Source organism: Benincasa hispida, chromosome 1, assembly GCF_027475165.1.
Source record: "Benincasa hispida cultivar pf3 chromosome 1, pf3_genome.v1.1, whole genome shotgun sequence".
In the NCBI taxonomy this organism is placed as follows: domain Eukaryota; kingdom Viridiplantae; phylum Streptophyta; class Magnoliopsida; order Cucurbitales; family Cucurbitaceae; genus Benincasa; species Benincasa hispida.
In genome coordinates this window covers 24,562,331-24,584,776 of record NC_143478.1, presented here as the reverse complement: position 1 = coordinate 24,584,776, position 22,446 = coordinate 24,562,331, and the positions used below count along the sequence as shown (strand labels likewise).

The 22,446-nt window shown below is 37.5% G+C and overlaps 1 protein-coding gene and 1 pseudogene across 2 annotated transcripts in view; one reads left to right on the top strand and one right to left on the bottom strand.

The window, feature by feature from the left end:
• The window catches only part of LOC120074826 (calcium-dependent lipid-binding family protein), a 111,941-nt gene that overhangs the window by 46,332 nt on the left and 43,163 nt on the right, over window positions 1-22,446 (bottom strand). For both annotated transcript variants that reach the window (XM_039028028.2, XM_039028029.2), the window contains exons 26-34: window positions 21,611-22,039; window positions 21,202-21,522; window positions 20,163-20,294; window positions 19,933-20,046; window positions 19,604-19,788; window positions 9,744-9,852; window positions 9,524-9,667; window positions 8,632-8,907; window positions 7,771-8,442 (exon numbers count right to left, since the gene is read on the bottom strand). In XM_039028028.2, the coding sequence (XP_038883956.2) occupies window positions 7,771-8,442; window positions 8,632-8,907; window positions 9,524-9,667; window positions 9,744-9,852; window positions 19,604-19,788; window positions 19,933-20,046; window positions 20,163-20,294; window positions 21,202-21,522; window positions 21,611-22,039 (2,382 nt within the window). The remainder of the gene's footprint in view (window positions 1-7,770; window positions 8,443-8,631; window positions 8,908-9,523; window positions 9,668-9,743; window positions 9,853-19,603; window positions 19,789-19,932; window positions 20,047-20,162; window positions 20,295-21,201; window positions 21,523-21,610; window positions 22,040-22,446) is intronic.
• On the top strand, window positions 1,196-4,415 carry LOC150038336 (uncharacterized; annotated as a pseudogene).

Below are 22,446 nucleotides of genomic sequence, written 5' to 3'. Positions count from 1 at the left end.
GTTTGTTTCCTTAAATAAAAGGTTACGTTTTAGCAGATGATTGATGACAAAGCTTCAGAACAGGCCTTTCTTTTAGCATATGATTAGAGAATTTTCAGTAATTATCATTCTATAGGATTGGATGTCTTCTTTTTAGTTTATAATTTTTTTTCTTTTCTTCGCTGGACTCATTGTCCAATTCTTATTTGTAAAATTTTTTTTTTTTTTTTTTTTTTTTTTATAGGAAACATCGTAGAAAAATATAAGAGTTGAAATTTTTAATGTAAAATTTCTGGTACTCAGTGTTCCAAATTTTTTAGGAATTTTATGGCAATGGAAAGCTTAATTCAAGAGAACTTCATTTATTTAATTCAGAAAAAAGAGGATACAGTGATGGTTAAGGACTTTAGGCCCATTAGCTTTAACTACATTTATTCACAAGATATTACCAAAAGTTCTCGCCCAAAGACTTAAAGGAGTTATGCCAAGCATAATAACCCCTACAAAAAGTGGGTTTATTGAAGGGTAGGCAAATTCTTGATCCTATCCTCATTGCCAATGAAGTGGTGAAAGAGTATAGGTCCTAGAAGAAAAAGGATGGATACTAAAGCTCGATTTAGAAAAAGCCTTTGATAGAGTGGATTGGGAGTTTCTTGATAAAGTTCTACAAAGAAATTTTTTTTATTCTCGTTGGATATCATGGATAATGGGTTGCGTTTCTAACCCAAAGTTCTCTATTTTTATTATCGGAAGACCAAGAGGAAGAATTAATGTTACAAGAGGTATTAGGCAAGGAGACCCACTTTCTCCTTTTCCATTCCCCTTAGTGAGGTTCTATGCACGCTGATTGCAAGGCCGCATGAAAAAGAGAAATATGAAGGCTTTCTTGTAGGAAAAGATAAGATGCATATCTCCCTTCTTTGATATGGTGATGATACCTTGTTATTCTGTAAATATGGTGATGAGATGATAAAAAATTTAAGGAAAACTATCGAAATTTTCTAGTGGTGTTCCGGCCAAAAGGTTAATTGGAAAAAATCTGCAATTTGTGGGGTCAATATAGAGGATAATAAGCTGAATTCAGTAGCTGCACAACTTAATTGTAAAGTGGAATATCTTCCTTTCTTGTACCTTGGCTTACCGTTGGATGGATATCCCCTATAAAGCACCGACACTCCTAAGATGGCCAAGTGTCAGTGTCGTGTCCGACACCGACATGCCCCGACACGCGTCTGACACGTGTCTGACACGCCAGCTGGCATGTCGAATATTTTATTATTTTTTTAAATTTCCGACACGGCGGGGACACGGGTAGGGCACGATTGGGACACGGCATTGCAAAATTAAAAAGAAAAAACAATGAAAGCTTATAAAACAAAAGTTAGCAACCCAAAAGCATCAGCGCAAGCCCAAGCCCAAGCCCAAAAATTTTAGGTTATTGTGTTTTTTATTTTAATTTCTCAAAATATACTATTCCTTTCCACTTTTCTTTTCTTCAAAATATCAAAACTCCCGAGTCCCCACACCCAAAACGCCACGCCCAAACCTCCACGCCGGCGACTTCTCCACACCCAGACACGCCGGCAGCAACTTCTCCACGCCCAAACTTCATTCGACTTCTCCACGCCCAGACTCGCCGACAACTTCGCCACTCCCAAACTTCGTCCGACTTCTCTACGCCCAGACTCGCCGGCGACTTCTCCTCACCCAAACTTCGTTCAACTTCTCCACGTCGGTGATTTGGTTTGTTTCTTCTTTTTTTTTTTTTTTTTTGCGTTTTTCTCCCAACATACTATTTTGGTTTGAATATTTAAATCTTATTTTGTTCTTTTTGTTTTATTTAAAAAGTATGGCAAAAAATCTTCAAGTCATACTGAAATCAATTCAAAAATAATTACCGACGATGAAACAAAACCGTTATGGAAATATGATACAAAAAATGAAAGACTGAATGAAGGAGGGGGGAATATTTCTTGGCAATGTAATTTTTGTCAAGAAAATAGAAAAGGTTCTTATACAAGAGTTAGGGCGCATCTACTAAAATTAAGTGGATTTGGGATTGGAATATGTAAAAAAATCACCCCTAAAGATCTTGCTGAAACGCAAAAGTTAGAAGATGAAGCTAAAACGCATATTGCAAGGAATGCACCTAAACAAGTTCCTTTAGCACCTTCACGACATATGCAAACTGAATTTCAATCTTTTGGAACGGGAACTGGAAGTATGGTGGGTAGCTATTCATATTCTTATTCAACAATGGAACAAAAGAAATGGAAAGGAAATGTTAGTGCACTAGAGAAGTCATTTAACTTGGCAATTCGTGATCAAGTGGATTCAGAGATAGCTAGAATGTTTTATTCTTCAGGTTTGCCTTTTCACTTGGCTAGAAATCCACATTATGTGTACGCATTTGCTTTGGTTGCAAATAATGCTTTGTCGGGTTATATACCTCCAGAGTATAATAAATTGAGAACAACTCTTCTCCAAAAAGAAAAAGCAAATATAGAGAGATTGTTGCAATCTGTGAAAAGTACATGGTCTCAAAAGGGGGTAAGTATTGTCAGTGATGGATGGAGCGATTCGCAGAGGAGACCATTGATTAACTTTATGGCAATTACAGAAGGAGGACCAATGTTTCTTAAAGCTGTAGATTGCTCAGGTGAAACTAAAGACAAATACTTCATAGCAAATTTGATGAAAGAAGTTTTTTTTTTGAAAAGGATACGAGCCTCTTTATTATAAATATATAAAAAGAGACTAATGCTCCAAGTACAAGAGAGTTATACAAAGAGCATGAAGAGGAAACAAAAGGGGAGACCCATGCCTACTAGATAAGAAATAAGAAATAAGAAAAGGATCAGGAAGCGCACCCGGACATCTCAACTAGGTTGACACCCCCTCAGTGCCTTCATCATGTCCATACAAAAGTACAACTTCAAGAAAGAGGATGAACACCAGAGAAGAAGAATAAAAAACTTAAGGCGCGGGGAAAATAAAAGCCTAAAGAAGTTATAAATGAGGTGGGACATGAGAATGTGATTCAAATAATCACTAACAATGCTGCAAATTGTAAGGGTGCAGAACAAATTATTGAATCACAGTTCCCCAACATAGTTTAGACACCTTGTGTAGTTCATACCCTCAATCTTGCTTTGAAGAATATTTGTGCTGCAAGAAATACTGATAGTAATCAACATGTATTTGCAGAGTGTAGCTGGATTTCTGAAATTTATAATGATGTTATGTTTGTCAAGCACTTTATCATGAACCATTCCATGAGGCTTGCTATGTTCAATGAGTTTGTGTCTTTGAAGTTACTTTCAGAAGCAGAAACACGATTTGCATCTACCATCATTATGCTTAGAAGATTTAAACTCATTAAAGGTGGCTTGCAAACAATGGTTATCAGTGATAAATGGGAATGCTACAGGGAAGATGATATGGTGAAAGCAAGACGTGTAAAGGAGTTGGTACTTAATGATATTTGGTGGGATAAGATTGATTATATTCTTTCTTTTACTACTCCTATTTATGATATGATCAGAGATTGTGATACGGACAAACCTTGCCTCCATTTGGTATATGATATGTGGGACACCATGATTGAAAAAGTGAAGGTGGCAATCTATAGACATGAAGGAAAACATGCAAATGAATCCTCATCTTTTAATGGAGTGGTGCATCAAATTTTGATTAACCATTGGAATAAAAATAACACTCCTCTCCATTGTTTGGCACAAATTTTAAATCCAAGGTATTCTAAGACATCTTAGATCTTTATTTTATATTTTCAATTTCTATGCACACTCTAAAGTTGGGTATATTTTATAATTTTATTTAGGTATTATAGTGCATGATGGCTTGAAGAAGACAAGACTCGAGTTCCACCACATAACGACTTAGAAGTATCAAGAGAGAGGATGAAGTGTATCAAGAGATATTTTAATTCAGAGGATGAGCAAACAAGAGTGAACATTGAATTTGCCAATTTCTCTATAATGTCTTCAGAGTTTGCTGAACATGATTCCATACGTGATAAATATAATATGCCTCCGAAGTGTTGGTGGGCCATCCATGGTGCCTTTACTCCAACTTTACAATCACTAGCTATAAAGTTACTTGTTCAACCTTCATCTTCCTCGTGTTGTGAGCGAAATTGGAGTACATATTCATTTGTGCACTCCATGAGAAGGAACAAGATGACACCACAATGTGCAAAAGACTTGGTGTACATCCATAGCAATCTACGTCTTTTATCAAGAAGAACCGAATATTTCAAAGGAGAGACGAAAATGTGGGACATTGCTCGAAATTCATTTGATTCATTTGAAGATGGGGGAATGCTTGAAGTAGCTAGTTTATCTTTGGACGAACCAGAATTGGAAGCTATAATTTTTACTGATAATGATGATCAGAATGAAGCTTCGAGTAGTTAAGAGGACATTAGACAAGAATGAAGAAAATATGGCTTGGCTTCTTTGATTCTATTTTGTGGTTTTGTAACTTTTGTGGTGTTCAACTAATTACTAAAACTTGTTATGACTTATGACATTGGACCGTTAGTCATCTTATCTATGGTTGTATAGTTGTTAATGATGTTTTTAAATGGAATATTTCCCAATATGTTTATTTCACGACATATATTTAATTTTTTTAATAAGAAAAAAAATAACGTGTCCCCGACGTGTCATGTCCTACTTTTTTGAAAATTGGCGTATCGCCGTGTCGCGTGTCGGTGTCCGTGCTTCTTAGGATATCCCAAAAAAGGGTCATTTTGGCAACCGGTTATTGACAAAATGCAAGGAAAGTTGGATGAATGGAGAAGATTCAACTTTGGTGACTTAAGGCTCAAGAGGATAGAGGGCTCAGCTTTGGTGACTTAAGAGCAAGAAATTTGGCTCTCCTAGCTAAATGGGATGGTGCCTAATGATGAAAATTCCCTATGGAGCCTGGGAGGGACATGTTCAATTGGCACACTTCTGGAAAGGTAAGCCTTAGTCTTTGCAGCCCATGGATTAGCATTTCAAGATCTTGGCTAAAAGTAGAAGCATTGGCAGTCTATAAGCTCGGGAATAGTAGCAGAATTGCATTTTGGATTGACCCTTGGCTAGATAGCATTCCTTTGAAGGTCAGTTTCCCGAATCTATTTAGAATAGCCCTTAATCCCAATGGGCGGTCATGGAGCATTGGGATTCTTCCACCTCCTCATGGTCCCTTTTTCCATAGATATTTAAAAGAGGAAGAAATTATTGATTTTCAGAAGTTGTGGAGCATCATTTCCAAGAGAATAGTGCGGGACATCCCCGAAAAGCGTTCATGGTTGATTGAACCTGATGGAACTTTCTCGATCAAATCTCTTATCATCTACCTTTGGCCTCCCCTCTAGATAAGCAATTGAAGAAACCCTTATGGAAATCCAAGATCCCTCAGAGGGTTAATATAACGATTTGGATCATGCTTTTTGGGCTTCTTAATTGTTCCTCAATTATGCAAAAGAAAGTGTCTTCTCACTGACCATCTCCTAATATGTGTGCTCTCTGCAAGGCTGATTGTGAGGATCTGCAGCACCTCTTTTTTTACTGTTGGTACGCAAGAAATTGCTGGTAGAATCTTTTTGCTTACTTTAACACTAGTTGGGTGTTTGAAAAATATTTTAGATATAATGTGTTACAGGTTCTCGTGGGACCAAAGCTTAAATAATCACCAAGACTCATACGGATTTCAAAGCTTAAATCATCACCAAGACTCCTATGGATTAATCTTGTTAAGGCATTGCTTACAGATTTATGGTTGGAAAGAAACCAAAGAGTTTTCCACGACAAAGAGACTCCTTGGTTTACTCATTTCAAGACAACTAAATACAGAAGAACGAGTCATTGATTTTGCAACTTTCACTTCCATAGCTAGGAATTTCAAGACTTAAGAGAGGCGTCAAAAAGGGGGAAGAACAAGGTGGAAAAGGTAAAGGAATTAGGAGGGTGGAAAGAGGAGAGAGGAAAGCTTCACCGGAGACGGACGGACTTCGCCGAAGACGAACGAGTTACGCAAGAGACAAATGGGTTACGCCGGAGACGGCCGGACTTCGCCGGAGACGAATGAGTTACGCCAGAGTTCCATCCAAACCAATGCCTTGGAGTTGACAAACATCAGAAATTTTGTTGGAGAGAGAGAAATAAACATATCGTCGAGAATATTTAGAAATCATGGTTTGATTTCTCCTTGCAAGATGTTTGTTTAAATGTGTTGTCCCAAATTAGCTTTGATGCTTCTATTTTTTCTTTTTTGCCTTTTCTTTTACTTTCTCCATCTGAAATTTATACTTTTGAACACTAATCGCTTTTCATTACATGAAATCATGTCTCTTCCTTTAAAATAAAACAAAAAAGTTCAAGGTTGAACGGAAATTTTCTTACCAAAGACAATCACAACCAATATTCAAATATTCTTAATGACTTCATTTAGATATCTCTCATGCCATCCAATGAATATAGTCAAATTGAAAGGAGTATGCAAAATTTCTTTTGGGAAGGTAGTGAAACAGGGAAGCATGTGCTCAAAAGATAGGATGTGGCTTCTAAATCATTTGGAAGGTGGCTTCGGCATTGGAGGTTTACAATTGAGAAATCAGGCACGTTTCACAAAATGGGATTGGAGTTCTCGCCATGAGTATTATTATGCTGTCTAGTAGCAGGTGGTGACAACTATTTATGACCTAGAACCTTTTGGAGACACATGTAAGAAAAATGATTGGTTGACTAGACTTTGGGTAGCATGTCTAACATTTGAAGCTGTGGGCGAGCAATTCTTTTCACCTTGGTAATGACAAACAAATCTTTTTTTTTGGCACAACAGGGGATGTTCCACCAAAGCTTACTTATCCACATATATATTTATTGGATGTTTTTACAATCTAGTAGTTCTATTTTCAATTATTAGGATGTCTCTCATTGGTCTTAGAAAATTGGGACTAGAAAAATATTGGAGGATGCATTTGAAGATTTCAGGCTTTTCTTTGCTAGGTTGGCTCGGTTTTATTCATGGATAAGGATGAAGCTAAAGGATGGAGAATGACCGTTGGGTATGTCTCAATTAGTTCATTTACCAACCATTTGTCAATGTCTCCTCCATTTCCAGAAGACATATTTTCGGCTATTTGGAACTTGGAAATCAAAAGGTCAATGTGCTTAATTGGATTTTGCTTTATTCTGATTTAATCACAGGAGAGGTGCTTCAAAGGTAGCATTTTTCCTCAGTTTTCCAGCTTACTGTTTGTTTATTATGGGTTGGGGAGGGTGAAAGCCAATGCCACCATTTCTTCTCTTTATGACCTTATGCTGCACCCTATTTGGTCTTCTTCTCATTAAAATATTTCTAAGATTAACTGGGTTTTAACAGTGATGCAAGTAGAAATATTATTCAGTTGTTATATGGGCTGTATCTCCTGTGCTCATTTGCTATGGGTCAGGTTAATAATGTCAAATCTATAATTACAAAAAATCTGGTTTCGGAGGAATCAAAGGATATGTCAAAACAAGTCAAGAGTTTGGATTGAGCGTTTTGATTTAGCTATTTCAAAGCCTCCAATGGTGCTCACTGTCTAATTTGTTATGCTCCTAGCATATTTACATGAATGGTGAAGCTTTTCTTTCTTTCACTTCCATTGGAGATATTGTCACTTGAACATTTATTGTGTCTTCTCACTACATCAATTAAAAAAAAAAAAAAAAAAAAAAAAAAAGTTCTTTTCTTTGTTGGAAAAAAAACAAGTAAATAGGTGCGATGTATTAGTACCTCAATTTTCACATTAACAAAACGAAGCCTCTTAGCACGGCCAATAACAATAATTGGTTGAGATCTCCCTGAGTGTGGTCCCTTGCCATCTGTTTCTTCCACTAGACGAATAATGTTTCCACAACCATCATATGTATAATCATCAACACCTAAGGTATCTGCTATCAGCTGTCTACTTGGGGACAGCAAAATCACATCTTCACTTTGCATGTGAATTGAACCAGACAGTACTATGCTGTTGTTTCTACTAATGGGATCGTTCTTGGGATCCATTGTTTCCTCTCTTCCAGTTATAGTTCTCAACGCAGGAACAAAAAATTCAACCACAGCGAGGAGAAAATCTGGAACAACAAGGACACGTGGTTGTTGGACCCGTAGAACAAATGATTGTGATTCCTTTCGCCAACGATAGTCCAGCACGAACATTGTAGCAACAGGGACATCCATATCGAGGTTACCTTCAGAATATGCCTTCCCAGAACTGTTTTTCTTCAGGAATGGAAAATTCTCCAAAGGAGCCTGTTTTGAAGTGTCAGTTGATGACCCAAGCATAAGCCGCATTTCAGGTTTTGTAACGGGGCGAATGTCAAGAATAGAAAACTTAGGGATGGTTAAATAGAGGTCCGTTTCTAGGAATGATGTCATACGATATGAGACCCAAAGACCTTCTAGCTGCAAAAACCAAAAAAAAAAAAATAATAATAAATAATAAAAAAAGAGAAAAGAAACTACCAAGTCAGAACATGACAACATGGTAAAATGCACCATATAAACATAAAAGACATTAATCATACAATATGCATACGCACATATTCTTCACGGGAAAAGTAATATTCAATACTACTCAACAAACATACTTACTGCTATAAGAGCTAAAGGCGACTCTTCCTGAATGCCATTACACAACTCTAACAAAGCCTTATTGACAACAACTGACACTATTGTAACAGTGCGAGACAGTAAGATTTGACTATTTGTGTTGACCATGTCAACCAACAGACGCATTGTATCCTTTGACTCGGATTTTTTCCCTCGGAAACTTGGAGGAAGTATTGGCTGTTCATACAAGTTCATATATAAACAGTCAACAATAACTTTGTATTCCTTGTCAGACATCATGCCGTGCAACAAACCAACCTATCAAAAAAGCAACCATGAGGATCGATTCAAATATATATACACAATAATAAATAAAATAAAATAAAAAATAATAATACACCATATACCCAAACTTATTAACTTAAATTTTTAGGAACAATAGTAGCTTAACATGATAACCAAGTAAGTGAACTTATTTTTTTTCAGCTTCATTTCTTCCTCAATTAATATTAATAATTCTATTAAATAACCACTCAATCCAAAAGCTTAAGCTGATTAATTATAGTAAATTTATTATTATATCAATACTCTAACACTCATCCTCATTTGTGGGCTTGATATTTTACCATCAAGTGAAATCAATATTAAATGAAGAGGAAAAAACTTTACAAGGGTTTGAACTCAAAACCTTTTGTTCTGAAACCATGTTAAATCACCAATCAACCCAAAAGTTTAAGCGGATGAGTTATGATAAATTTAATATTATATGAATACTCTAAGAAGTTTACTTTTTGTCAATTTTTTAGTTTATAAGTAGAACTGTTAAAAAGATATTGAAAAATAACATGATATAAACCAACAAGTAACCAAGATTTAGTTGCAAAAAAATAAATTAGACCAGGAGATACTAAAAAGCTTTCACAAAGTATATTACCACTACTTCAAGTGAGAATGTTGGAACTTTTCTGAAAACATCCCTTAAGCTCCGTCGGACATAAACCTCAAGTCCATGGCCTTCCTGAATCATTGGTTTACCTAAACATCCATTAATCCCTACCAACATGTTGACACCCAGAATCTGCAATTGGACATCAAGGAAATATGATTTCCACATATACTTAGTGGGGTTTTAAGAAATCCATCAACAACTCTACCTCAGCATGCAGAACATCAATATGAACAGCAGAAGCATCTTCTTCTGGACATCCATGCCAGCTAAATTCATTTGTTACTTGTAGCTGTCCCAAGTCAAGTTGAATGAAACTACGAGAAAAAGAGAGCATAGGGTCATTTAAGGTTTCTTGAGACTGCTAGTATTTTCTTTTTCCAAGTGAAGTTACATTTGAAAGTAGGGCCATCACTTTGTATTGACCAAAAAAGGGTATATTTTTTAAATAGGAAACAAGCTTCTTCATTAAGATAATGAAATGAGACTAATGTTCCAAGTACATAATCATACTAAAATAGAAAGACCTAAGGATTAGGGGGTGCATCCGGGCATCTCAACTAGATTGACACCCCCTTAGCACCCTCATCATATCCAATAAAGACTAAAGGATTACAATCAGACAACCAAAATCAAAATCCTGCCCAAACATCAAAGATACAAGAACAGTATATTCCAACGAAGTTAAAGGAAATTTATTGCTTATTATTTTTTATTGTTATTTTACATTCTGATGGGAACAAAAACACAATCAAATTATATTGAAATGGAAATGACAAAAACTTACCAGATAAACCACGTAATTTGAGAAACTTTGGACCCTTCCCTCTTGAGATTTCTCTCAAACTCTAATTCACCCACCAAAATATTGCTTAACTTTCTTCTTTCCACTTCCTCGATTTATAATTGAATCCCATAACAACCTCCCTAACTAATTACTAACAAACCTTTAATATCCTAATAATACCCTAATGACATTCCTATTATTATTGGCCCCTAAAACACACCTTGTCCTCAAGATGTGGTTAAACAAAACAAATATCAAAATTGAGTACATAGAAAACTATAGTTTCTTTAAACTGCATTCACTGATTCACATAACTGAAAAATTCTTCAGAGAAACTCAAAACCTAGGCTTGTGCAATGGGAATCGGCAGATGGAGGTGAGTGGGTGGAGAGCGGCAGGGACAAACCAAGACAAAGCCAAGGGTGTGCAGCGATACAAGTGACAGAAAAACATTGGAAGAAAAACTGAGGGGAAAAATCACAGATTCATGAGCCACAAATGGACAAATAGTCGTTTGAGAAAAGGCCCACCCAAGAACTCGTGTCTCCCCTTTCAGCCTTTAAAAGATAATGAGCTTTATCCAATTTCATTAATTTCAACCCACATAGACCTACTCTCCAAAGACCATGATTAACATTTCTTCCAGATTCTTCTTTATTCTCACAACACACGTCAACCCGTAACCACCCTCGTACCCATGCAACCATCTTCATCTAACTTGTCTTCCCCAAGTTTTCATCTCCATGCAAGCCTTCCTTTGTTGTTGGCGACAGCCTCCTTCAGCTACGTTTCTTTTTTTATTTTCATTTTCTTCTTGGCCTTCCATCTCTGATCCCCCCACTACCTCTCCAAGACCCTTGTATAGGCATCCCACAGTCGATGGAAATCCGTCCATGGAACTCTTGCCTCTGTAGCTTTGAAAATCTTCAAAAATGACCTAGCTGCCCGTTTCCCGTTCCATCCTCCTTCGCCACCCTTTCCCCCTCTCTCCAGCCACCGTCCTCCACCCCGTGCTCTTCCTGCCATCCTTCGACCACCTTCATCCCAGTTCTCTCTTTCCCCGATTTCTCCCTTCCCGACTTTTTCGCCCGAAATCATAGCCAGCTCACCTCCGACCACCTTCGTCAGTTTTTGTCCCCTCCTTTCCGGACAGTCTTTGACCACCTTTGCCTCAACCTCTTGCCCAGTCTCCAACCACCATCATCAGCCTCTTTCCTCTACACTCGTTCAACATCTTTGTTTTTCAAGGTACGGAAGAGAAAAGTTGTGTAACGCGGATGGGTTCTATTTTTGCATTTGGCATGATTCCGGTTTTTTTTACGTGGAAGACTTAGAGGTCAACAAATTGATTCTTCTTTCGAAGTATCAGCTTAGTTGGTTTGTTGAAAATATTCTAGACATGATCAAGGGTTCTGCTTCACGCTTCTTTGTGAGGGATGGTCGAGATGGATCATGTGCCACAAAATTATCCAAGTTCCACAGCTCCTCAGGTTGGATTTTAGATGCGTTGTTTGGCCATCTTTTGGGAGTAGATACTTTATTCATATTCCTTTCAAAGAATCGATGCAAGGTTGGTACTCTTTTGCGATAATGCCCCTGGAATTTCAGAAAAAAATCGAAGCTTCTACTAAGCCATTCGTTCCAAAAGGGGGGTAACAAATTTTGTTTGCCAAGCCAAGAAGAAGCCCAGGCGTTGTGATTCTTGTGAAGACTTCGATTGACCAAAATTGCTATGTTTTTCCACCAAAGAAACAGAACTTAGATTCAGCTGCTTTTCCACGTTTCAAATAAAGCTCTGTTTCAGTACCTGATAAACAGAGTAAGTCAAGTTATTGGGTGCCAAAGAACCCTGACTTCTTTCAAGTAGATTTTAGCAATTTGTGGATAGTTTCCAGATTGTTTGAGTTTAATGATTGGTTGGATATAGCTAAAACGATAAAAGACTACTTTCATTCAGATGTCATTGTTAATCCTCTGTTTGTGGAAAATGCCTTAGTATATTTGGACCAAGGAAAACTAGAGGATCTGATTGACGAACCAGGAAAATGGCAGATTTGCGGTTCGTTTCATCTTAAGTTTAAGAAATGGATTAAATTTGTGCATAGTCGGCCGTTGTACTCAAAAGGATATGGAAGATGGATCTCAATCAAGAATCTTCCATTAGATTATTGGTGTAGGTAAACTTTTGAAGCTATTGGAGCCTGCTTTGGAGGTCTGGAAGGTATCGCAACGGATACTATGAACTTTCTTAACATTTCTGAAGCTAAGATTCAAGTTAAAAGAAATTTATGTGGTTGCATGCCATGAACCATAGAAATTGCAAACAAGAAGCATGGATCTATTTTTCTGAATTTTGGAGATATTGAAGGAATTGATCCTCCCTCTAGGGTGAAAGGTGACTTGTTTGTGATGAAAAAGAGAGAAGAGAAAGAACACACAGTTTACGTAGAAAACCCTAAAACAGGGAGGAAAAACCACGATAGAGACTGATTTTTTTATTATTGTTTTTGATACCCAGAATACAAGGAGACTACTCAAATAAATAGACAAAGAGGAAACCATATGAGCATAGTAAATTACAAAAATACCCCTAGGTCAAACTACTATTTTAGACACTCCCCCTCAAGTTGGGGCATAGATATCAATAAGGCCCAACTTGCTGATACAATAATCAAAGCTTTGTTTGAGCAACCCTTTTGTGAGGACATCTGTAACCTGCTGATTTGAAGGAATATAGGGAATGCATATGCTTCCATTGTCTAGTCTCTCCTTGATGAAATATCTATCGATCTTTACATGTTTTGTTCTATCATGCTGAACAAGATTATTTGCAATACTTATCGTCGCTTTATTGTCGCAAAACAATTTCATCGGAAGCTCACTATCTTGATGAAGATCTGGCAACACTTTCTTCAACCAGATGTCTTCACATATCCCTAAACTCAGCTTCAGCACTACTTCTGGCGACAACCCCTTGTTTTTTACTTCTCCAAGTAACCAGATTACCCCAGACAAAGGTACAATATCCAGACATCGACTTTCTATCAATAGCAGAACCTACCCAGTCAGAATCGATGAAAGCTTCAATGCATCATCTATCGGATTTCCTGAACATTTAGCCCTTACCAGGTGTTGCCTTCAAGTATCGTAAAATACGCTCAACAGCTGTCATGTTCCTCATAGAGAGCATGTATAAACTGACTAACAACACTTACTGCATAAGATATATCAGGTCTCGAGTGAGATAAGTAGATTGACTTCCCAACTAATCGCTGATATCTTTCTTTGTTGACAGAAGCGTTGCTATCTGTATTGCTACGCTTCGCATTATACTCCATTGGGTTATCAACGGGTTTACAATCAATCATACCTATTTCTTTGAGTAAGTCAAGGGTATACTTCCGTTGAGACACTAAAATACCTTCTTTTGATCAAGCCACTTCCATCCCGAGAAAATATCTCAACTTCCTTAGGTCTTTAATCTCGAATTCTTTGGCCATTTTTGTTTTTTCATAATCTCAACATCATCATCACCAGATAGCACAATATCATCGACATAAATAATGAGAACTGCGATCTTCCCTGAAACTGACTTCTTTGTAAATAGCATGTGATCTGAATGTCCTTGATCATACCCTTGTGCTTTAACAAAGGTGGTAAATCTACCAAACCACGTCCTCGGGGACTGTTTCAACCCATAAAGTGATTTTCTCAGTCTGCATACCCGATGTTTAAACTGACTTTGGAAACCAGATGGAGGACTTATGTAGACTTCTTCTTCAAGTTCCCCATTAAGGAACGCATTTTTTACATCCAGTTGATGAAGAGGCCAATCTTTGTTTACAACAAAAACAAAAGAACCCGAACAGTATTGAGTTTGGCTACAGGGGAAAATGGCTCAGAGTAATATACTCCAAAGGTCTGAGTGAAGCCTTTTTGGCAACTAGCCTAGCCTTGTATCTGTCAATCGTCCCATCAGTCTTGTATTTTATGGTAAAGACTCATCTCTTCCATTACAGCAGCTTTCCATTTAGGAGTTTCCATTGCCACATGTATGTTGTTCGGAATCACTACTGTATCCAGACTGGTAGTAAGAGCCTCGAACTCAGGTGACAAGTTACTGTACGTCATGTCACTATGCATAGGGTACTTTGTACAGGATCTAGTACCTTTCCTCAAGGCAATAGGAAGATCAAGAGATGCATCATGACTCTCTATATGGTCAAGTTTCCCACTATAATTGGTTGTCTGCTTTAGGGGTTCATTTTCAGAGGAGCCTTTCACACCATCATCTTCCCTAGTACCACTTTCATTCTATAGGAATGTCTCAATATTATTATTTCCAATTGTCTCTCCATCTACCATAGTTTCCTCAAGAGTACTATCAATGCCTTCTTTATCTTTGTCCACTTTGCAAGTGTCAGTCTCAGCACAAGTATCAATATTATCAGTGTCATGAGTACACATACCTATAGCTGAAGCTGGATCAAACTCATGGCCCGAGGCCGGAGAAACAACAGGTGGCATTGTTTCCTTCCTGAGATTTTTCCTATAGTATGTTATCCACGGGACCTGGTTGGTAGGAAGGACGGGACCGACATGCTCAGGTTCAGGAGACAACTCTAAGTGAACTGAATATGTGGACCAATTAGTCTCTTCACTAGAATTCTCCCCCTGAAGATGACTAATGGGGAAGAAGGGCTGATCCTCGAGAAAGGTAACATCCATGGACACGAAGTATTTCCGAGAAGATGGGTGGTAACATTTATATCCACGTTGGTGGAGAGGATACCCAACAAAGACACGCCTCTAAGCTCGATGGGTAAATCTCGTGCGAATTGGACCATGGGTATGAACTAAGGCAACACAGCTAAACACTCGAAGTGGAACATCTGGGATCAAGCGGGTGGTTGGATATGACTCTTTAAAACAATCAAGCAGATTGTGGAAGTTTAAAACACAAGAAGGCATGTGATTGATTAGATGGGCGGCAGTAAGAATAGCATCCCCCCATAAGTAAGACGAAATGGAGGTGGATAGCATAAGAGAACGAGCGACTTCCACTAAATGACGATTTTTCCATTCGGCCACTCCATTTTGCTGAGGAGTGTAGGCCCAAGAACTTTGGTGGATAATCCCCTTAGAAGCAAGAAAATCCCAAAAAGATTTATTAAAAAACTCACTCTCGTTGTCACTTCGCATAATTGCAATTTTCGTGTTAAATTGAATTTCTACAATGGCTAGAATTGCTGGAAAACAGATGACACTTCGGACTTATCAATAAGAAGGAAGACTCAAGTAAGCCGAGTGTGGTCGTCAATAAATGTGACAAACCAGTGTTTACCTGTAGAAGTGGTGATTGGTGAAGGATCCCAGACATCACTGTGGACAAGGGTGAAGGGTTTCGATAGTTTGTGAGGCTGAGAGTGAAAAGAGACTCGAATTTGTTTGGCCCGGATACACACATCACAATTTAAGGAAGATTTTTTTTTTTTTTTTTTGAACAAGAAACGAACCACTTCATTAAGATAATGAAAGATGTTACAAAGTAATTGAGAGGATACAAAAGCAAGAAAACAAAAGAAAGGATCAGCAAATGCACCAGGACATCTCAACTAGGTTGACTCCTCCGTAGCACTCTCATCATATCCGAAAAAAGTAAAGCAAAAAGTATAATAACTGAATAAAAAGCTGACTAGTCCGTGCCTGTTGCAAAGGCTTACACCAAAATGAAAGTTTGAAAATTAAGCCAAAGCAGAAAACTAAAGAGCTAAAAGATCAACAAAGGGGAAAAATGAAGGCGTTCCAATTGAGACTGATGTCTTGAATGGAGAAATCTTTAAAATATTTGGAGAGAGAGCACTAGGAAGAGGCATTGATGCGAGCGGTATCAAATTTAATGGAAAGAGATGCTTTGTCGTGAAACACTCTTTGATTCCTTTTAAACCATAATTCTAATAACAATGCTTTGACTGCGTTGACCCACATTAATCTTGCCTTCTTCTTCAATTTAAGGCCAATCAGAAGTTGAAACACATTTGCCTTGAAATCATTATCAAAAACCCAGCTGGTATTGAAGCAATTGAGTAAACATAGCCAACAATTTTCTGCAAAAACACACTGGAAGAACAGATGTAAAAGAGTTTTTGAATTTGCCAAACAAAGGGAGCAAACCTGTGGAGAAATATAATGGTTAGGAAGCTTCCTTTGTAGGATATCTGGTTTATTAAGCAAACCATTCAACATAATCCACGTCAGAATGTTTATCCTTCTAGGCTCTTTGATTTCCACAAAGCTGATTCTAGTTGAGTTCCAATTGGGGAGGACAGGGATAGATGTATGACAAGGGATTTAACTAAAAAAAGACTCAGTTGGTTCTAAGATCCACCTTCTTTTGTCTAGAAGCAAATTAAGTTTAGAGGAGAAAAGCTTTTCAGTAAGGAGTTGGAAGTTTTCTAACTCTTCTTCCTTTAGAAGTCTTCAAAATTGAAAGACCAAGATTCTAGTGCCTCATCCCAAAAACCATGTACTGCACCATCGGGCTTGGTAGAGATGATGTAAAGACTAGGAAAGGAGACTTTTAGGGGAACAATGTCCAGCCAAGGGTCAAGCCAGAACGCAACCCTTTTACCGTTACCTACTTTAAAAGCAGCCAAAGATTCTACTTTTAGCCAAGTTCTTGAGATGTTGACCCATGGACTTCTTAGGCTGCTAGTAGCTTTGCCATTAGTGTGCCAACCAATTCAAGGAAGATATATTAATATTACGAAGAAAATGAGGAAATTAATATTACGAAATAAATGAGGAAACAGATATTTCATGTATTGAAAATTAGGATGTCCAAGGCGGAAATGTCATAACATAAAATCATTCTCAGAAGTAGAAAAGTTTAAAGAAATAAAACTGGTCCTATAATGATCCCTGGAGGAAATATCATCAGTCAGGAAATAGAGCCCCCTATCATGCTGGACAATGCCAATCGTCGTCCCTAAGCTCAGATCCTGAAATAAAATAGAGTCGGGTGAGAAAACAGCCTGGCAACTCAGATCCCTTGTAATTTACTGACAGAAAACAAATTACACGAAATCTTAGGAACAAGCAGCACGTCACGCAACACTAAACCCTCAAACGAAGAGAGATGGCCTTTTCCTGCAATCGCGGCAAAAGATCCATCTGCAATTCTAATACGTTCATTACCAGCGCTCGGACAGTATGAAATAAATTGCTCAAATGAGCCAGTTAGATAATTTGTAGCTCCTGAGTCAACAATCTAGGCTTTTTACCATTAATACTAATAAAACTAAAAGATTGAGTTGTACCTGATTGCACAATAGCATTGACTCCAATAGCACTTAAATTATTTTTTCCATCTGTTGGAGATTGATTCCGGAAATTTTCACCTGTCAAGTTACTCACAAGAGCACGTCCAGAATTTGGCTTGTCATGTGACTGACGTCATCTGCAGTTTAGAGGTCTCCAATGCAGCTTCCAACACTGGTCTTTTGTATGCCACGGCTTTTTGCAGTGCTCACAGACAGGAAGGGGTTTCTTATTGCCGTCAGATCTGAATGACTTTGTAGCAAAAGCAACAGCATCAGTTGATGTGATAACTGGATTATTCATAGCACTTGATCTGTCCTCTTCCAGACGTATCTCGGAACATACCTCCATGAGAGTAGGTATAGAGCGCTAGCCCAATATTCGACTTCGAACCACATCAAATTTAGAATCTAACCCAGTTAGGAAGTCATAGACACGATCAGCTTCCTCAATCTTTGAATACTGAGCCACATCTTGTGCGCAATTCCAGAATATTTCTCAACTCAAGTCCATCTCTTGCCATAATAGGGACAATTTATTAAAGTAGGACGTCACATCCAAGGTCCCTTATTTGCATGGACCTGCTTGCGTAGAGTATATAGCCGAGACGCATTCTATCTTTTTTAGTATAGTTTCTACGCAGCATCCCAAATATCTTTGGCGGTTGCAGCATAAATTAACGGTCTGCCAATTTGGGATTTCATATTATTAACTAGAACAAATCATAACAAAGAATCTTCCCCTTTCCAGATACGTTCTTGAGGGTCACCCGGTTCAGATTTTGGTATCTCTCCCCTCAAGTACCCAAACTTATGTCGTCCCTCCACAGCCATTCTGATTGATTGAGACCAGGAAAAGTAATTTTGGCCATTCAACTTTTCTCCAATGATGAACCCTGTAGAATTTCCCATCGAGCCAGACAAATAATTTGTATTGGGTAAAACAGAGAAAAAGTTTACCGGATTCTCATAATACATCTGTAGGTTGGCGGATAATTCTGGTTGAACTGTTTGTGGGATCGTGTCGAACTGTTCCAAAGTCTGCAATCTGTTGTTGGAGATAGGCGAAACGACGTCGAACTTCGTTAAGGCAATGAGTAGCGTCGTTGCTGCATGGCGCGATTGGAATTTGTTGTTCGACAGAAAAGGGAGCTGTCACAGCTAGCTGAGATCGGGATGGGTCAGCTGCGAACATCTGGCTTCGACTGTCGGCTGGAGCTGTTACGGACGGAAGCTATGAATGAAGGGAACCAACCACAAACCCCTGGTGTCCATTGTCGGCTAGACTTAGCGCGAGTGGAAGCTGCGAACGGGAAGGACCAGCCGCGAACCCCTAGCGTCGATCATCGGCTGGACTCGGCGCGAACTGCTAGCTGCAATCGTCGGCTTGCCTCGACGAATTGCTGGTCTCGGCTACTGCTCCGATTTGGGATGGAGATCATTTTGTATTTGTTTGCTTTGCTTTTTTTTTGGCTCTGTATTGCTCAAGTTGCTTCAGGATGTTTTTTTGGTTTGTTGAATCTTTAGGTTGGGTCATGTTTAGTTGTTTGGTCTTTCACATTCCATATTATTTGATAGTTTGTAAGGACATGATGAGGGCGCGATTGGGTGTCAACCTTACATCAACGAAGAGGCTCGTTTCCATTCAAAAAAAAAAAAGAAAAAGGCTGCATGCACTTAGATCTAATACATTCTCATTACTCCTCAGTTATCGACCCGATTGGAGAGCCTTTAATTGCTTTTACCTATCGAGTTCAAAATGGAATGTACTAGTTGCTAAGAACTAATACATTTTCTCATTACTCCTCAATTATATAATATTTTTATTTATTTTTATATTTACAACAAGTTATCGTCTAAGTAATCATATGCATGTGATTTATGTGTTATGTCAATTATAGGTCAAATTCAAAAAATAGTCAAAATGGTAACATGGAGAATAATAGAGAAAAGGTTACTAACTCCTTGCTATTTGAATTCTTGGGAACAATAATAATGGGTGTATCTAGCGACAGGTCTAGCTTCAATGCGGCAGCCCCATCAATTTCATACTTTTGGATCAACCACTCGAAGTCCCCAACTTTATCAACAAGTTTAACTGCTTCTTCAGCATGTGGAGTAGCTAGTCCCATGAAGTAACCTGTAATCTACAGAAGTGGAAAATTACAGACAACATTATAAATAATTATAATAAAAAGTTTCAGTTATATACAATTGTATGCCAATCGATTGATATTATTGATTTACAACTAAAATTTATAAGCGAAAACTATGAGAAAATTTTCCTTTACCTCTTGAACAAATCTATAAAGGAAAACTATGCGGACAGCAGAAAGTCGACCGTGTAAACTGTAATCATATCCTTTGTAGTCATCATCGTCAACACTATAGGAATGAAATTTGAACTAAAGAGAAAAAGAGAAGAAAAGGATTATTTGAAGTCTACATTTGAGAATGAAAAAAAAAACGTCAGACAGAAGTCTTGATGCAACAATTAACTATTTAAGAAGATGCGAGACACCTTGATAAGTGATTCAACACCAGGATTTCGTATATCACAGAGCCAACCCCAGCAATGATCTTCTCCTAAAGACATATCACAAAGTCTGAAATTCCCTAAAGTTCCTTCAATTGAAAGAGAGCTTGGATGGATCTAAAAAGGATAATCCCAGTTAGAAAGTTGGTAAAAGTGAGAATGAAATGTAAGTTCTCAAAGTATTTAACATTTTGTAATCATATGTTAAAAATGGCAGCCATACATAACATACTGATAATATAAGAATTGTTAATTAGTATAGTAAACAGGCTTACGAAAAAAGGAATAAAATAAGAAATACTAAACACATTTGAGGTTGAGATAGCTTCCTCTTGGTCCTGAATTTAAAACTCTCATCAACTGGAATTTGATATTTAAAATTAAAGTTCTAATATTAGCTACACAAATTAAATATTAAATTAAAAGATATATATATATATATATATATATATATATATAAACAAACATTAAACCAAATTAATCAATTTAGCCTCCCCTTCTTCCTCTTTTTCTTCCTGCTCTTCTTCTTATCTTTGAAACTAGTACCCAAAGAAAAAATAAAACCCCATCCATAATGATTTCAAAATTTTGATTTCACTCCCGAAGCTAGATTTGGGGTTGGGAGGGAGGTGTGAGGGAACGAGGAGATGGGGGAGTGAGTGGGTGAGAAAGAGAAAATATAGAAAGAAAAGATAGTTTGCATACAAAATAAGAAAATAAAAAATCAACAATTTATTTCAATACCCACCCTAAGTGTATAATAAACTTAATTTAAAAAACAAGTTCAAACAGCTTTTCGGTACTATAAATGAGAGAGAGGCTAATGGCTAATTGCAAAAGTAAAAATAAAAAATAAAAAAATAAATAATAAGTGTTTTAAAACGCAATCCAAGTGAAACACTGAGGACAAAAATGCAATTTTTCATGGAAAAAGTTAAATTGGGAAGATAGCAATGGACCGCTAAAAACTAATTTGTGTATAATGTGAAACGAAAACTTTTCTTGATGATAAATTGTACCCCACCTTTAGGTCAAGCAAAAACCTCTCCTGCACGAGCATTGCAAGCTGAGATCCATCCTCCATGTTAAGATAGATAGAAACACTGTCAACATTCATGTTTAAGTAGAATACAACACGACTTTTGCCATATCCTAGCAATCCTTTAACGCGGCCTTTTTCTTCCACCTTTTCTTTATCCATAACAGGCTTATCTTCCGAAGAGCTGGGCAAGTCTGTGCTAACTTCCACATAATTTGAGGAACTTATATCCAAACCAAAACCAATTAATGCAACAAGAGTAGGCCTGTTGCAGTAGAATTCCATTTTTGACATGCGAATACTCATCTGAAATGTTTCATTTATGTTATTTAGCATTGTGACTAAACATGATAATGGACAAAATAATCAACTATCACCACTATCATATTAGTACCTTTGTGTCTATACCATCATAATCAGGTGAATCTGAGCCCCTCGTCAAGAAGGTTACAGCCACAAAGTTAGAATCTTCACTATCCTCTGCCTCATAAAATATATCATTGGATATGCCCTTCCCTTTTCCTATATCATTTTCATTAAATATGGTTTCAGTAGACTCACGTTCAGAGGACTCGTAATTGCCAACATCAGATAGAGATAAAAAATCAGGCAATGCATCCTTAAAACTATCATCCTCCTCAATAATTGCAGTAGCCGTTGGTATCCCAGTCCCAGGAGAAGAAGATAATTTGTCATTTGATAGTACAGAGCGAGCTAAATACTGTGAACTTGTTGATAAATGGCCTTGAAGTTCATCCTTAATATGCAAGGAATGCAGTTTCGTTTTCACTGAAAGATCATCATCACCAAGAATTATGTGGACCTGTCAATCATGACGTGAGTATCTGGCTTTTCATTTTTGTAAAGCTTTACGGTGTTGTACAAGTATCCAGGTAAAGTATCAAACCTGAAAAGCTATCATCCTAAGAAGGAAAAACGTACTATTACGTGTTCAGCAACAATTGTGCATTTGAAAAGAAGCATATGGAAAATAAATAAATAAAACTATTCTCTTTTTTTTTTTAAAGGAAACAAAACTTTTCATTTTGAAGCAACGTACAGAATCTTGAGATACTTGAAAGGAACTCCAGGCAAAGGTGTATTATTCCAGAAACATGATCATTTTCAAGTTAAAGTGTACACTGATGCAGATTGGGCTAGAAGCACTACTTCTAGCTATTGTTTGTTTGTTGGAGAAAATTTAGTTACATGGCTTAGTAAAAAACAAAA